Here is an 18,287-nt window from a genome sequence, read left to right as displayed (position 1 = left end):
GATTGATAGCTTTCTGAAAATCTTACTCCTTCAGGTTTGTTGCAGGTTTTCTCCAATTTTCTCATTCACACCCTGGGCAAGTCACTTAACTCCCATTGTCAACCCTTCCCACTCTTCTGCCTTGGAACCAATACACAGTAATGATTCTAAGACAGAAAGTATGAGCTTAAGAGAAAAAAGGCTATGTGGACATAGCCTTTTTTTTTTTTTATGTGGACACACATGACATGTGAGGGGATAATCTCTTATAGGCTTACTATGCTTAATGAGACACTCTCCAATTTTTACTTTGAACTCTTTAATGTCTGAAAACCTCACTAAATTATTTAGTCTTGATGAGCCTGAGGAGGGGGTTGGATTTCATGACTTTGGTTCCTTCTAAGTTTAATATTCTATCACTCTATCATACACAAAGGGAAATATGTGAAAGTGCATTGAACCTATTTAAGTAATAGGCATTATCAAATCAAGTTCATTAAAGGGAATGTAATAGAGGTAGATGACCCAGCCTTTGAGACAAAAGCACCTGAATCCAAAAGGGTCACGAGGATGGCTGGACATCAATGAAATTCTGGAGGTGATGGGACTCTGTCAGGGCCTGGGGCCCAACGTCACCCCAAATGAGAAAGTTTACTTACATGCCATTGTGTGATAAATGCTGGGCCAGTACTGACCACTGTCTCGTTTCAGCCATACCCGGATTGTTCTGTAGAGAGAAAGAAAGAAGAAGGTGAGTCTACACTGCCATGTCCAGGATGGTTGCATTTCTTGGGGAGGAATGGTATGGAATAAATCTTTTAATGGCTACTTAGTTATTAGTTATGATAATAACTAATATTATTATTATAAAATTAGAGTTTGGCCTATAGTAGGTGCTTAATAAATACTAGTTGACTATCATTACCATCTCTAACTGTCCCTTAATAATGTCTTAAAGAATTGTTATACGCAAGATAAGCGTGTTCTTAAAATGGACTAGACATTTGTGTTTTTTGCTTGTACCCTAAATGTGGGTGATACTTCCCTTGGCCATCTTTCAGCATATGAAAAGAGAATTATTTCCTTCAGGTTTGAGTATTCTGGGACCTGCTAATCAAGCTTGTGTCCACACTGTGAATATACTTAATCCTAATCTCAGAAACAGCCTGGTATGATGGAAATACTGGAGAGAAAAATCTGGAAACCTAAGTTCTAGTCATTTTATTATCTGTGTTAGTTGCAGAATCAAAAAGCTGAAAAGGAGGACACATTATTTAATTTACAGTTAAGGAAGTTTGGTTCCATTCAGGTTAAGGAACTGCCCAGAGTCAGGCAATAATAAGTAAGAAGGCCAATTCAACGAGGCCTGGCCCCACCACTCTCCTCAGATAAGTTCCTAAAATATTTTGTGTCTTTGCTCTCATCTGTACAATAGCGATAGTAGTATACCTGCCCAACCCAACTCTTTGTGAAGTTAAAATATGATATAAAAATGATAAAATAATACCAATTGTGGGAAGCCATCAAGCCCATGCTGTCTGACGTGGTCACATATGAGTTCCAGAGTTACAAAGTGACTTTCTGGAAAAATGAGGCACCCACGGAACCCCCTCTGTCTGACTTCTTTCTCTAACTTCCCTTACTAATGGAATTGTTATGGCTATTGTCTTCTCCCCAAAACAGGAGAAATAATGAGAGCAAATACTTATAGAATTAACACATATATCCCACCTTAATCCCCTCAGATTATTACCCTAAAAGATTACATGCACAGAATTAAAACCTAAAGATCATTACCCATTACCCCCCTCCTTTCCCTCTCCAAAGAGTTATATTCACTCCCATTACAAGCCAGGCAAACCAAGAACATCAATCACCTTTAAGCCCAGGTCTAGAGTAAACACTCCACTGAATCTCTTTGTGGACAGAAACCAAGCAACATTGCCAGGTGCTTTAAAATAACACAAGAAAAACGGAACTTGTAAATTAAGGAAAACCTCAAATCTGGTCTGTCATTAAATTATCCTCTAACCTTGTACCTCCCAGTAGCTGCTAGCATGCAGCAGCGGCCACACCCCGGGCAACAGCTTCGACAGGCCGGCTAAACCTTGTGAGGGTAGCCATTGGGTCGACATCGACCCCTGGTGAACCAGGGCTTTGCTCACCCAGCATATGAAGACTGCTTTGACGTAACAGGCGGAAGAAACCAAAAAGAAGGTTCAACGGCTGAGATGGCGATACAGCAAGGCACTGTGGAGTGCTTAGGGCGTGTTGGAGCACAAAAGACAACACAGCCATCCAATGCAGCTGAGGAAGTCTCCAGGTGTAACGATTTTTCGTGCCAATGGACCCAGGCTTCCAACGCCGAGAGAGTGGGACTGTCTCTGTGCATCGACTTTTCCACTTAAATCTCTTTCACACACAAGTATCTTTGTGCACACTCATCTGTTCTAACCCTGTCCACCCTCTTCAAGACCTGCAGCGATGGGGGAGTGGCGATGCAACCTTGTACCTAGCTACAAAATGTTTTGTTACCCATCTCCTAAGTAATTGTGATTGATTGTGAAAGCTGACCAAAAGTAACAATGATTCTCCTTACTGGTCAACCCTTAGGTCAGAGAGAACTAACCTCCAGATCACTCTGTTTATGTCATTCATCTATTTCTGTCATAGCAACAATGTTTCATTGACTATCTCCTTAGTCTTTGCATCTATTGTTAGGTTCTATGGAAAACATGTATGTTGAAAATGATTGTGTGCCAGAAAAGTATGTACTCACTGAACCTATATAATAAATGAACCTCGTGCCATGGCAGAGCATTATGTGATGCCTACACACATAGGATTGAGCACACAGTGTCTCTAATCCATTATGTGACCAAACTGCTACACCTAGACAGAGTGACCCTACCCTCTGAGAGACCACTGGCTTGGATCACAAAGACCAATGAAATCAAAACTATCAGGTCCAAGTTCAATGCACAATCCCTTCTTTAAGGACCTTATGATTCAGCAGTCAGGTCAAGAACTAAGTATCCATCTCTAATAATCAGCTTCTAATTTGTGAAATGGAGACAAATATACCCATTCTGTCTACTCAAAGGGTTGCTGTGAATAGTCTAAATAAAATTCAGGTAGCAATGTCTGTGAAAATAGGCTGTAAATGCTATCCAAATGTAAGGTAGAAAAATATTATGTGTGTGTACATACACTCTAACAGACACTAATTTAGAGGGCATATGTGAATTTTTACAATTGGGAGAGATTCTGATTAGGGTTTATCTTGAGCATAATATACTTGTTTAACTATATATAGATATCTTTGTGTGTTATCTATAAATATGTTTCACACATACATATAATACTATGCCACAAGTAACTCTAGGAGATACGAGAAGTTTCTACTGTTTCTTAAGGAAATACCTATCTGAATTATAAATGTGGCTTCTGGATCCCCTAAAAACTGGGAGATGACAAGTTAAGAATACTAATTTTCAAAGTATAATGAAGACATCCAAAAATATTACTGGAATGGAAAGTAACAAACTGAAGAAATGGTAACTTTTTTTCTTCCATTTCATGGGAACACACCCACGACAATGTTTTCATAACAGAGATATCTTCAAAAAGTTTAGAAAAAGCTAGTCAAAAAGTAGTGTTTACTGACTAGAAAAAGTTGTCCGACACTGACAGTAAACACTACTATGTCACAGATATCCTATCAAGAAAATTTCACTATTATCAGAATCTTAAGGAAATACACTTTAAGAATATCCAACTCAGGGGGCAGCTGGGTAGCTCAGTGGATTGAGAGTCAGGCCTAGAGATGGGAGGTCCTAGGTTCAAATCTGGCCTCAGACACTTCCCAGCTGTGTGACCCTGGGCAAGTCACTTGACCCCCATTGCCTAGCCCTTACCACTCTTCTGCCTTGGAGCCAATACACAGTATTGGCTCCAAGACAGAAGGTAAGGGTTTATTTAAAAAAAAAAAATATATATATATATATATATCCAACTCAGAAGCAGCCAGGTGGCTCACTGGATTAAGAGCAGGGCCTAGAGATGGGAGAACCTGGGTACAAATCTGGCCTGACACTTCCTAGCTCTGGGATCCTGGGCAAGTCACTTAACAACCCTCTTTGCCTAGCCCTTACAGCCCTAACACAGTATAGATTCTAAGATGGAAAGTAAGGGTTTTTAAAAACAAACCAACAGACATTAATACATTGCTGGTGGAGCTGTGAATTGATCCAACCATTCTGGAGGGCAATCTGGAACTATGCCCAAAGGGTACTAAAAGACTGTTTGCCCTTTGATCCAGCCATGGCACTGCTGGGTTTATACCCCAAAGAGATAATAAAGAAAAAGATTTATACAAGAATATCCATAGCTGCGCTCTTTGTGGTGGCAAAAAACTGGAAAATGAGGGGATGCCCTTCTATTGGGGAATGGCTGAATAAATTGTGGTATATGTTGGTGATGGAATACTATTGTGCTCAAAGGAATAATGAACTGGAGGAATTCCATGTGAATTGGAACAACCTCCAGGAAGTGATGCAGAGCAAAAGGAGCAGAACCAGAACATTGTACACAGCGACTGATACACTGTGATACAATCGAATGTAATGGATTTCTCCATTATTGGCAATGCAGTGATCCTGAACGACCTGGAGGAACCTAGGAGGAAAACCACTATCCACATTCAGAGGAAAAAATATGGGAGTAGAAACACAGAAAAAATCCAACTGCTTGATTACATGAGTCAAGGGGGATATGATTGGAGATAGACTCTAAATGCACTAGATCCTAGTGCAAACATCAACAACATGGAAATAGGTTCTGATCAAGAACATATCTAAAACCCAGTGGAATTGCGTGTTGGCTACAGTAGGAAGGGGTGGGAGGAGGGGAGGGAAAGAATATGATTCTAGTAACCAAAGAATAATGTTCTAAAATTAACTAATTAAATAAAAATAAAATAAAAATAAAGCACAGATCTGACCAAAAAAAAAAGAAGAAACCAACAAAAGAATATCCAACTCTCTATTTTAATTCTAAGGTCATTAAGCAATGTTATTTAATTTGTTCTTCTGAACAGACCTATGAACTAGTGAGGAATGCTTTGTGAGATTGACCATCACCAGTAATCCTGCCAACACTCTTATATGTGCATGTGCATGCACATACAAGCTAACAATAGAATGAATGAAAATGAAGATTAAAAGATGGAAGACATCAAAGCTCACCATCTCTGAATGTTTCTACTAAAACTTAGAAATCTCATGTAATATAAGTATCCCAAGGTATATCTCACTATAAATGAACAAACTTCATTTTAGGGTTCAAATAAATCTTCTGGGACTTTAGTTTGGTGTAAATGTCTTAGAGAAGACTTGCATTTCTACATCTTCAAAACTAAGGGCCAGCCTCCAGATCAAGTAACTCTACACATGCTGTCACCAAGAGAAGTGCAACAATTTTTAATTCCAGCAAATAATTTTATCTTCCTGAAGTTAAGGAAAGTTTCCTGAGGTTCTGAGAGTCATGAAAATATTGAAGCAATTTCATTTAAGAAAATATTAAGAGTATTTTCATGAAAATGTGCCAAGAAAGTTATTACTTAAAAAATCTTTTGCTTCCTGGGGTTTCAGAAATTCTAAGTGAACAATAAGCCAATAAACAAGCCATTTCCTGACTCCCCCCCCCCCCAGTCCTATTATTTGGAGGCAACCCTCTTTGCCAAGTCTCTTACTGAGAAGACTAAAAACAGGCATCTGACAGACGCAAGTTCTCAGCTTTTTTTCAGTTTCTCTATCTGTCCCTTGGCTCTTAGTTAACCTTGTTCTGCCATCATCTGACATGGGAAGAAAAAATTCCAGACCTACACAAACCCAAGGAGATACATGAGCCCTACAATGGAAACTCTGGCCAGTGCCTTTGATCCATTTCCCCTCTCTTCTTAGGATACAGCTCTCCTCTTCTCTGGTTGTAACCATTTGACTTGCAATCACATGCAGGTCTCTCCATCCTTTATAAAAAAACAAAAATCCCACCTTAATCTTTCCATTTATTGAGTTACCATTTTCTTTCACTACCAGTTTTTATAAAGAAGTATAAACAAATAATTCATAATCCCAACTTCTCAGACTTTGCGATCTAACTATCTCCCCAACTGTACTCTGGAAGGTCACACCAAAGACTACTTCAATACCACTTTCTCAGATCTCACTCTTTGGATTTGCTTCAGCAAAGATGCACTAACCATCTCTTCCAACTGGATGATTTCTCCTCCTCTGACTCCCTTATATAACACAGTACTTTCCTAATTCTCCTATTAAATTAATTCTGTTAAATTTGTTATGGTTGGACTTAAATATTTAAATTGGTGGTCACCAGGGATTTAATTTCTAAATCCCAAAATGAATTACTAAAGTAAAATGTAATTTATGGTAGTTTGTTTACAATAGAGGGAAGATATTAAGGAATGAGAGAAAAAGAGAAAACTCTGGCTTCCTCTGAGCCAGGTAGAAATTCTAAGGCCCTAATCAGGGAAAGGAGTCTCAAGACGATGGGCCTTTCTCAGAGGTTCACAATTCCAGAAAGGCAGGATACTAAGTGAGCCTTTCACTCACCTTGGTGACCATCTAAAAGGATGGGGGTCTGAGGTCTGCTGCAGGAGCTCCTCCAGGGTCAAGTTCCACAGCCAAATCCAAGTGTCTGTCTTCCAGTCTCTCCTCCAAGTGACTCTTCTTCACTCCAAGCTTGAGAGTTCTTCCTCAAGTTCAATTCTTCTATCGAATCTCTGGCTTCTGTGGTTCTCTATTTAAAGGTCTTTTTCTCTTGTGTCACCTCCCCTAAATTTCACATCTACCAATCACAGCAGGACTGCCCATTCAATATATGAAATGGGTGTTCGCACCTTTTTTTTGTTTTATCACACCTTTTGTAATTAGTTTACACCTTTAGTAGCTAGTTACTTTTTTGTAGATTAAAATGGGTAGATCTACTTCAAATACTGAGTTATCACTTTGGGGATTAAAATCTAAAAATAGACTGGGGATTACAATTCAATTTTCCCAATAAAGAAGAGCTAAGTACCTTCATTGTTATAATCAGGAGATAGCCAAATCCAATCTTCACACTTCTTAATTCCACCTGTCTCTTTGTCTCTTCATTTTCCTATCTTCTCCCTCAGAAACTTCATCTACTCCTCAGCCTTCAATTATGATTTCCATTTTGTAGCAGGTGTTAACCCAGTTTTTAAATTCCAGATCCTAAAAATTAATGGCCAAAAAACTTCATATGAATGTACCACAACCAACCTCAAACTCAATTTGTTTGAAATCAATTCATCATCTTTCTTTCTCTTAAGGGCTTTATACATAATGATGAAATAACCAATCTTTCAGAATTCTTTATTGATTCTCTGATCAGTAAATCTTTTTCCTTCACTGGCACTTCCAATTAATTAATAAGCCTTTTAGATCCAACAGCTCTTTAACATATCTATTTTATCTCTATTCCCACTGCCAGCTACCTAAAATGTTGCCAAAGCTTCCTAAATCATCTTTTTGATCACTAAATTATTAAAGTCAATGTAATACCAAAGGCAAATTAGCTTAGAGTATAAATGCCATTGTAGTATCTTACAGAGAACAGTAGATAGAAGAATCCGAGTAGTATCAACCTCTAAAAGAGCTGAGTGGTAAAGATAAAACAAAAACAAATTTACAGAAAACATGGTGAGAAAGAAGCCCAACTGGACAGAATAATTCAAAGGTCACTGAAAGCAGGAGATATAGCATATATAGCAGATAAAGAAAAATCTCCACAACAAACCCTTTTCTCCACTAATTATGATGAAACCACCACTCGGAGGGCCACAGATCTAGCAAAACAGGCTAACAATAAGCATTTATCATATAGCCACTTTGTATAAATACCTGCACCATATTCTCCTACCAGAATGAGCTCAATGAGGGCAAGAGTCTCATAATAAAATGTTGTCTCCCCTGGAACAACCTCCAGGAAGTGATGCAGAGCGAAAGGAGCAGAACCAGGAAAACACTGTACACAGAGACTGATACACTGTGGTACAATCGAACATAATGGACTTCTCCATTAGTGTCAATGCAATGTCCCTGAACAATCTGCAGGGATCTAAAAAACACTATCCACAAGCAGAGGATAAACTGTGGGAGTAAAAACACCAATGAAAAGCAACTGCTTGACTACAGGGGTTGAGGGGATATGATCAAGGAGAGACTCTAAATGAACACTCTAATGCAAATACCAACAACATGGAAATGGGTTCGAATCAAGAACACATGTGATACCCAGTGGAATTGTGCGTCGGCTATGGGAGAGGTGGGGGGGTGGGGGGAGGAAAAGAAAATGATCTTTGTTTCCAATGAATAATGTTTGGAAATGACCAAATAAAATAATGTTAAAAAAAATGTTGTCTCCCTTAGTCCTGAGTGGCCTGTTCTGTACACAGTAAGCAGTACCTGTAGCAAGTCTTTTGATTTACCCACACTCCATGGTTGAGATACGGTGGAGAAATAATATATGGCAGAGGTTCACTTAATACTTGTGGAAAGAATAAAGGCAGAACCCAGCTATCTCGGCTTCTTTATGTAGTAGAGCTGAACTCTATGACTTCTCTTTTTGACTTCTCTGAAAAGTGGAAAAATAATGGATGCACAGGAAAGTTGAAGGAAAACGAGCTTCTTAACATAAGGATGCTTTAAAAGTTCTTAACCCATGTCTGGGAACTTTATAGACTTTGATAACTGTATTTCAATAGAGTTGGTTTCCTTTGTGTTTTGTTTTATGCAATTAAAAACTTTATTCTAAGAAAGGGTCCACAGGCTTCCCCAGCCAGTCGAAGGGACCCAAGATCCAAGAAAGAGCCCTTCCATGTAGACAGAAAGTACAGCACCAACCGACCACCACATTAACAAGGGAGAAGTGATTTTAACATCCCCATTGAATTCTTGGGGTACAGATGGGGAACCTATTCATATACCTACAGAATTTACAAAGGAAGCTTAAAGGACTAAAAAAACAATCATGGACTCTACTTCTCACTGCTTTGGGAATACAAGGACTGGCTGTCAACTTTCATTTAACCATAGTTCAATAGTGGACATCTACTATTGCATCTATAAGATTAGGCCAAATCCTAAACATTTACTGAGTACCTACAATGTACCATACACTGTACTAAGTACAAAAAGAGATAAAAATGGTCTGCTTTCCAAGAGCTAACAATTTAATGGGGGGGAGACAACATGAAACCAAGTTATATGCAGGATAAACAGAAAATAATTAGTATAAGAAAGACCCTAGAATTAAGAGGGGTTTGGAAAGTCTTCCTGTAGAAAGTAGTAGAGGGAGATGAAGGGAGAGTATTCCAAGGCTTGGAGCCAGTCAGAGAAAACACCTAGAAGAGTGTCTTGTTCAAGAAGCAGAGAGGAAGCCAGTGTCACTGGATCAGAGTATGCAGGGAGAGGGAGAAGAGAGAAAGAAAGAGAGAGGGAAGGAGGGAGGGAGTCGGAGAATCAGAGAGCCACAGACAGAGAATGTGTTTGGGGGGAGGCCCTAGGTTATGAAGGGCTCTGAATGCCAGACAGAAGATTCTGTGAACAGGAGGGGGCTGTGATCAGCCCTGAGGTATTAGAAAAATCACTCTGGTGGCTGAGGGGAGAAGAGCTTGGAGTGGAAAGAGACTGGGGGCAGGAAGCCCCTCCTGTTTGTGCAAAGGGCCTGCAGCACCAGAGGAGAGAAGGAGATTTTGAGAAATGCTGTAAAGGTGAAATAGATAGGCCTGGGCAACAGCATGGGGATGAAGGATGAGAGACAGTGAGGAGTCCAGGATGACTCCCAGGCCATGAGGGAGGGAGGGGAGGAGGGAGAATTTATTGGGAAAAATAAAGAGTTCCAGTAGAACATGTTGAGAGGTGAGCCGGAGGTCCACAGAAAGATGGGATGGGTCAGGCCAGGAAGCTTTGAGAATCCTTGGCAAAGAGATGGTAATGAAATTCTTGGAATCTGATGCAATTCCCAAGTGAAGACAGAGGAGAGAAGAGGACCAGACAGACCCTGAGGGACACCTGCTCTCAGAGATTGTGACCTGGAGGAAGATCCAGTAAAGAAGACTCGGATAGGAGAAGCAAAGGATGGGGTGCAGAGGGGGGTCCCCAAAAACCTGGAGAAGAGCATCACAGAGAGAGCAGCTCAGCAGAGGAGAATGAGGGTGGAGAAAAAGGCAGTAGATTGAACAAAGAAGAAATCACCATTAAGTTTATAAAAACCAGTTTGGGTGGAGTAAGGAGAGAAGACAGACTGTCCAGGATTGAGAACAAAGAGAGCAGAGAAAGCAGAGGTCGTTGTTCAACCACAAGTTCAGTCACAAGCGTTGTGGGAGAAAAGAGCCACAGAGACTCTCAGGACACCTATGAAGATGTCTATGCATGTGTATCACCCTAATCTATTAGGTTCAAATTCCAGGATCAAAACCCCTCAGTCAGAACAAGTACACAGAATCCATGATCTAGAAGATGAGGAAAAATGCTTACAGTGAAACTGAAATTCTTGGAACTCCCCAGCCAAGAGAAGGAAGAAAGGAAATAGGTAATTTATTCAGCACCTACTATGTGCTGAGCCTGGTGCTAAGTACATTACAAATATTTTTTATTTGATCCTCACAACCACCCTGGGAGGTTGGTGCTATTATTATACCTATTTTACAGATGTGAAAACTGAGTCAAATAGTTTAAAGGACTGCCCAGAGTCCAAGCTAAAGAAGTAACTTGCCCAGCTAAAGAAGTAACTGAGGCTAGATCTGTGTACTTAAGTCTTCCTGACTCTACCCATTGCACTACCCTAGGAAAAAGATAATACTACATGAAAAGAAAATTGAAGTTAGACTTTCTGAACAAGAGGAAAAAAACAATGCATTAACAGGTATGTGATTTCTCACATTGGGGTTTCTATTTTATGAAGTCAGGGAAGGGGGCAGTGAGGAGGCTTAGGGTATTGTCAGCCAGACCTAAAGATGAGAGGTCGTGGGTTCAAATCTTGTCTCAGATACATCCTATGTGACCCTGGACAAATCTCTTAACCCCAATTACCTAGCCCTTAACAGTCTTCTGCCTTACAGAGCACTGATTCCAAGACAGAAGGTAAGGTGTTTTTTTGTTTTTTTTAAGGAGAGTAAGTTAAATCTTGACATCTTAAACAATATTTTGTTATTAACATATAACAAGTATTATATAACAATATATTGTTATTTCAAAAATACAGCAAAAAATCAGTAATACTCCATGAAAGAGAAGCAGCCTTGGAACCAGAGAACCTGAGTTCACTCAAATCTCTGCTGTGCCACTGGGACCTGAATGTTGGAGAAGTCAACTCAGTCTTCCCTGACTTTTCCTTCAAGGTCTTACCTGAAAAATGACAGCCTAGACTTAGAGGCCTCTACGGTTCGGTGAAGCTTTACATGATTAGTCCTCTGTTTAAGAGATCAATGGAACCACTAGGTGTCACAATCAGGATTACTAGATGGGTTAGATCTGTGCCTTTTATAAACTGCAATAGCCATTACTCTTATGGGATAATTGATATTGTATCATGTCCTTCTTGACTTTTTTAAATGAGTTCTCTGCAGATAAGATTTATTTTTTCAAGAGGAGAAGGAAAAGGACAGAGGAAAGGAAATTTAAACAAGACATCTGTAGTTTAGACTTTTTTAGTACCAATTATGACAAAAGCACAGGTGAAAAATTCCTCAGGTTATCCTTCTAACTCTACTAATAAAGGTTAGAACATTTTTTTTGTATTTTCTTTTAGAATCTAGAAATCCTAATAGTATCTGACATCTGGACTGAGTACAATAAGTAGAGCTTGGTACAATTAACAAGTTTTACCATTCCCAAGTAAAATTGTCTTTTTTACTTGTACTCAAGAGAAGCATTTTCCAAATTGTGTTCAAATGATGTGAACAAGAGTCTTGTAGGGGAAAAAGTCTATATTAGTGATATATTAAAACCTATGCACTAAACATGAAACCTATGTATCAAAAATCCAATTTCAGACATTTTTGTCTAGCAGTAGGCTCAGTTGTCTATTTTGCTCCACTTTTCCCCACCTGAGCTCTCCCTAAGCCAGCACTTATTGGTTATCTATCATTGACATAATATAAATTATTCTACAACAAAAATTATTTTGAAAAGAGTTCACAGAACCTGAAAAATTTGCATTTGTATTTATTTAACTTATATTCTGACAAAAACCCACTCCTGGCCCCTTGGTCCCAAAGCCAATTACTCCTATTTAGACTTATAGATTTTCTCAAGTTTTTGGCTTCGTTTACAACTCAACATAAACAAGGCCTTCATCTTCCCTACCATCCTTTGCAGCTAAAGGTTCACCTTTCTATCTCGTTTTCTGTCTGTCCTAAGCCTGCAAAGGCCCTGATTGGCGGATTTAGTCTGATACAATTCTGCCCTAGCCCCATCTCATCAGATGTTTGCCAGTGTTGGCATAAACCAGCTAGCTCATTGTGAATAAAGATCTCTTAGATGGCTTGGAATTGGCCACGATCTGCCTAAGAACTGCCCCAGCCACTGGCAGGTTGGGAACAAAAACAATGAGCCTGGCCCTGCTTCCCTGAGAGGCTACCGAGACCACAGGGTGGTGCAGCTCACCAGACCTGGCTCCTGTGCACCATACCCGGCACCCCTGAAGTCCTGAGGAACACAGCACGCTGGACAAAGGCCACCCACCAGAAGACTTGTTACTCTGAGGGGTTTCTGCTGATGCCAGGCAGCATCCTGATCATCTGGGGCCTGGCTCTAAGATCAATCATCACTTTAACCAGGTGGAGAAATCATGCAGAACCATTATCCCCTCTAGACTGGGCAAAGGAGAGGATGGGCTAAAAGTACCAGTGTGAGGGCAGAAACCTTTGATACTAGACCCATGAGATGGGTTATAGGTTGTTTCCACAGTCACACTAGTTGGCACCTTCCTGTTTCTCCCGCCTTCCATAGGGATATCTAACCAGCCCCCAGGGCTTCTATTTGTCACTGCTACCATTCCTAGCCCATGCCCTCCTCATTTCAGACCCAGATTACGGAATCAGCTTCCTGTCTGATAGCCTGGACTCACCTCTTCCCCTCTAAATTATCCTACATATGGGTTGCCAGACTAATCTTCATAAAATGTCACTTTCAAGAAGTCAGATTGGCCCTAAAGGCCTCCATGGTTCACTTCACCTGAGTGTTCAAGGCCTTCTGCCTAGGAAAACTGGTCATTCTCCAAGACATAGTTTATCTCACTGTTAGGCCCAAGTCCTCTTCCATACACCATTCTCATGCCATCAGCCCTACCTCTAAGAGGCAGAAACTGAAATTGGGAACTTAAAATAAAGGCCATTCCCCCAAGCTGATAAATTCCAGTGTAACCAATTGGTTTGTGCATATTAGACAAATGGCAAAGCTGCCAGAGGAATAAGTACGATCTCTAGAATGTGTTTTCAGTTTAAATTTGCCTTTTGTGAATCTTGAAATTTCTCAGACTTGTGAATGTTAAAAATTTCCCCATTGGGGAATTCTCCATCGGAACAATTCCCTACTGGGAACATTCCCCATTTGGACAGTGAGAACTCTACTTAGATTAGAAATGGGAGGACCTCTACTCCACTGTACTTAAGACTGCTTTAGGGGAGAAAACTCCTTGCTAAACAATGAAAGTACTTAAACCCATACTTATAATGAGGCAAAAAGTTCTTTAAGCCATGCCTATTTTTAGAAGTAATACAAAGGGGTGCTAAGTACCTATTAAAGGTCAGGCAACTTGTAAACTTGCCATGAGCAAAGAGGTGAAAACTTATTCAGAAGTTTTTTCTGGTTTCAACTTACTAAAGGGATTAGTCAACTCAACGGTGAATTCAGAATGGGCTGTCCTTTGGAAAACATCTACTGTGACTGGTAGATGGAAGAACTTAGGGGAGGTGACATAGGAGAAAACCCCCTATATAAGAAAAAGACAGCCTGCTAATAAAAAATTTTTTTGAGGATCTCTGGAGAAGAAGCTCTTGAGAAACAGGCTCTAAGGAGGACTCTCAGGGGAGGCTGACTCTGGCTGGAACTCCCTCTGGGGAGACTCTGTCCCTCTGAATCCTTGCTTGGACAAATCTTATGGTGAGTGATTAAGGACTGACTGGTTTCTCTTAGGCCTGGGTTGGCCAGGGCTGCCCTGGGCCGGCCTATTCTTTTCTCATTAATTCCTTTTCTCTCTTTCTCTAATTCCTCATTGTATTATTAATTAAATTCTCTATAAAACCCAGTTGACTTGGGTATATTCATAATTGGGAATATTTCCCTGGCAACCACCTTATATTTGATTTTAAACAAGACACTGTAGTGAAAACATATTTTCTGTGGTCACAATTTACTCACCCACTCTTATATCTATCACAATTTATATCTTCCACTATTTTAATCACTACAGTTTATGCCTTCAATTCTTAATTATTACACTTTGTAATATTAAGGCTGGGAAAGGGCTGCCCATAGTGGAAACAGATTCACCCGCCCATGCTTGACCTTACTCATTGGCTCCACCTCAGAGCCACAAGCTTTATTTCCCCCACCCAGCTGGCCTAACCACCAGCAAACAGTCCTTTTTCCCATCAGTACTGAATGAATGGCTAGCCTTCACACAGCAAAGACCCACAAAGGAGCAATCAAAGGTTCTGGGTTCTAATCCTTATTCTGCCACCTTCTGAGAAAGGGGGTTTGGATCAGAAGATCTGAAGGACAGCTCTAAAATTCTCCAATTCTATGAACGCATAACTTCCCTGTACTCCTTTCCCAATGGAACTTTCTTTTTAAGAAAATTCCCCGAAAAATGTACACAATAACAGCAATATTGGATGATGATTATCTATGAAAACTTGGCAACTCTCAGCACTGCACTGATCTGGGACACTTCTGAAGGAATGCAAATGCTGTCCACCTGCAGGGAAAGAACTGCTGAAGTCTTCTTTCACATCAGTGAATTTATGGTTTTATTTTGGGGTTTGGGTTATGTATGACTTTGCTCCTACCACAATGACCTAATACGGAAGTGTGTTTTGCATGACAATAAAAATTTTTTTAAACTTTTAAAACTCCTATAAAGCCCAGCCAGATTAACTGCAACACCTGCAGTCATTCCTAATCTCCAGCAGCTCCTGGAATACAACTCTGTATAATTATTTCCCATTGTGTTCATATTTCTCAGTGTCTTAATGAGGATTGCAAATCAGCCTTCAGTTGGCTTGCTTATTACCAGTCTAATCACACACTCAGTAATGTGTAATTCAAAACATTATAAACATGATAAAAGCATCCTAAGGTAACATTGTACAGAGGCAATAAGAACTCACCAGAAAAAAGTATCTTTAAAAGCAAGTTCTGGGGGCAGCTGGGTGGCTCAGTGGATTGAGTCAGGCCTAGAGATGGGAGGTCCTAGGTTCAAATCTGACCTCAGATACTTCCCGGCTCTGTGACCCTGGGCAAGTCACTTGACCCCCATTGCCTAGCCCTTACCACTCTTCTGCCTTGGAGCCAATACACAGTATTGACTCCAAGATGGAAGGTAAGGGTTAAAAAAAAAAAGCCAGTTCTGGGGGCTAGTAATGATTCAAAACCATGAAGAATCAGCTAGGCAGCCCAAAAGATAGAACTGAGGCCTGATGGCAGATAAGAATCCAATGCTGGCCTCAAATGCTTATTAGCTATGTGACCCCAGGGATTTTGTTTGCCTCAGTTTTTTCATCTATAAAATGGGGATCCTAAGAGCATCTACTTCCCAGGGATGAGTGAGGATCAATGAAGGAATATTTGTAAAGTCTCTAGTGTACAGTAGGCACTATATAAATGATAGCTATTATTTATAACAGCAATCAACCACCTATTTACAAGGTCAGATGCTTTTATTCTATATCAAATGATCACATTAGGGACCAAATAAATCTCTAAGATTCCCGATCCACAATTTCATTTTCCATTTAATGTTTTGATCTTTACATGCTGTCTTGCCTAAAGTCCTATTTTAATTTTCCTTGATACTTATTTAAAGCTTATTTGGTAAAGGATGATTTTTCTTGACTGTTCCTACATTGCAAAAATCAATGAATTGCAAATCAAAGAAAAAATTAAAATGTTTCTCCACGATAGAACATCACATGGTGTATTCATCTTGTTGAAAAAACTCAAGTTGTTTTGAAACAAGAGATCAGCACTTTTCCAAAAGAAAAGGGAATTTCCTCCAGGTCCTATAGGATAATAGATTTAGAGATATGAAAATTGTAGGAGACCACAAAGGCATCTAGGTCACTCTCTCATTTTACAGATGAAGTCACTAAGTCTCAGGAAAGTTGAGTCACACTCACACTGGTGGCAATTGTAGGAGGTGAGATCTGAACTCAAATCCTCTAGCTTCAGGATCAATCCATACTCCTTACATTGTACCACACTGCCTTCAAATAAATGGTTTTCACTCTTCCATAAATGCTACCTTCTCCCCTGAAGACCCATATGATCTCAGCATACCTTTCTAACTACAAAAGAATGGCTATAAATATCTAAAAGAATTTCTGGAAAAAAACCTAACATCTCCTTACATACTATAATGATCCCTAAATAAAGCAAATATTTTTCCCTTTTCACACATCTTGCAAGAGTCAAACCCCATTGCATCATCTTGCTAATTTAATATCATAAAAGAAAGTGTTCCACTTAAAGACAACTAGAATACTAAGACTTTTAAGAAATTTCTTTAACCATCTCAGAGGAAAATATTCTTCATGTGTATCAACTATTTCTTTCTTAAATACAGTCCACAGCACAATATTTAACCTCTTCTTGAGGACTATCATTATTAATATCTATTACCGTCCTTTGCCAAATACCCTAAAGCAGAGATGTCACACATGTGGCCCACAACACTCCCAAATGAGGCTTGATTAAAATGTAGTTCCTGCCTGATTTAATATGCTGATGTGTTAAAAGAAACATATAATAAAGGTGTGATTTGCCTAATCAATGGGGCCTGCAAGTATTCTAAGGCAAGATTTGGTGGTTCTTGGATTGGTGGCATTTATTTGGCCTTGAGCTCTTTGGGGTTTAGATCCTGGTTCTCACTGTGTTCTGCCTGGAAGCTGCCTCTCCAGGGTAAGTGAAGAGGTACATTAAACTAAGTTGTTTTCTTCCCTATGTGGGGAAGAAGGGAAGGTCCAATTTCAGATCCATTTCCTGCCCAGGTAGTTCCCAACCCACAGAATCCCACAAAGCTGCAGATAACTGGGGAATCAGGTGACACCCCAAAGACAGTTAAATCAATTCTCTATTTTTTTTTCCCCTTGCAGACTAAGGCAGAATCTAGGAGACAAATAGATGAGTTTTCCTAGTATTTTATTCAGGAACCTATCTTTGCAGATGTGTGCTATCCCTAAATATAGTTATTCTGCTTTGGTTTTGAATCTTTGGGGAACATTTTGCCCATAAGTAAGCTTATTAATGACTACCTATGTAAGATTTCTGCAGGAGAGTTGATGGGTCTCCTGTACAGACAAAAAAGAAATGAAGCTAAAAATAGATCCCTCCCTAAAAAAAAGCCACACATGTACTCTCATGTTTATGTCTTCAGGTTCAGGAGTTCAGAAGAAAGGGTAGTTTAATACAGACCATGAAAGGAGAACCTGAGGCTCAAACTAGACCCTGTTGATCAGAGGTTCTTCTGTCCAATACAGCTGGCTTCCAATAGGCTTTTGCCTGTTGTTTTAACTATAATTAAGCTGTTAATATATTGATAGGAGGTCATGATGGATGGATGGTAATGAAAAGCTGTTATAGATAAGCTAAAGCTGTCAGGGATTAAACTAATTTTTATAGAGGGTGGATAGAAGGCTGGAAACAGTTGGATACAACCCCCCAAAATCTGGCTGCTTTCTTTGTAACTACTTCTTGTCTACAGAGTAGATCTCCTTAAACTATACTCACTAAACTAAGATTAAATTCTATCTTACTACCCTGTACTAAATGAAGAACCTTAAATTTATTATAATTTATATTTATAAGAATAATAATTTGTTATAATAAACTCCTTAAAATAATCTATGAAAAACCAAAAGCTGCCTGAAGACAACTATCAGATAACTCTCAGACAGACCCAGGCCTGCTCCCAAGTCAGAGTGGACAAAGCTCCCTCTGGCAGCTGCTTCTCACTTGAGTAGAAAAACTCTCCCCAACAGACTT

At 39.7% G+C, this 18,287-nt stretch overlaps 1 protein-coding gene across 3 annotated transcripts in view; it reads right to left on the bottom strand.

Moving 5' to 3' along the window:
* WDFY1 (WD repeat and FYVE domain containing 1) overlaps positions 1-18,287 on the bottom strand; it is a 73,071-nt gene that overhangs the window by 40,699 nt on the left and 14,085 nt on the right. Inside the window, exons 1-2 of one of the 3 annotated variants that reach the window (XM_056807462.1) lie at positions 6,612-7,379; positions 639-706 (exon numbers count right to left, since the gene is read on the bottom strand). In XM_056807462.1, the coding sequence (XP_056663440.1) occupies positions 639-645 (7 nt within the window). In that variant the 5' untranslated portion in view covers positions 646-706; positions 6,612-7,379. Of the gene's footprint in view, positions 1-638; positions 707-2,144; positions 2,389-6,611; positions 7,380-18,287 lie in introns of those variants that run through there. The other 2 variants (XM_056807461.1, XM_001374261.4) reach the window with 2 other exon arrangements.

The sequence above is a fragment of the Monodelphis domestica genome, chromosome 8 (genome assembly GCF_027887165.1).
Source record: "Monodelphis domestica isolate mMonDom1 chromosome 8, mMonDom1.pri, whole genome shotgun sequence".
Classification (NCBI taxonomy): domain Eukaryota; kingdom Metazoa; phylum Chordata; class Mammalia; order Didelphimorphia; family Didelphidae; genus Monodelphis; species Monodelphis domestica.
This window is presented reverse-complemented; position numbering and strand designations above follow the sequence as displayed.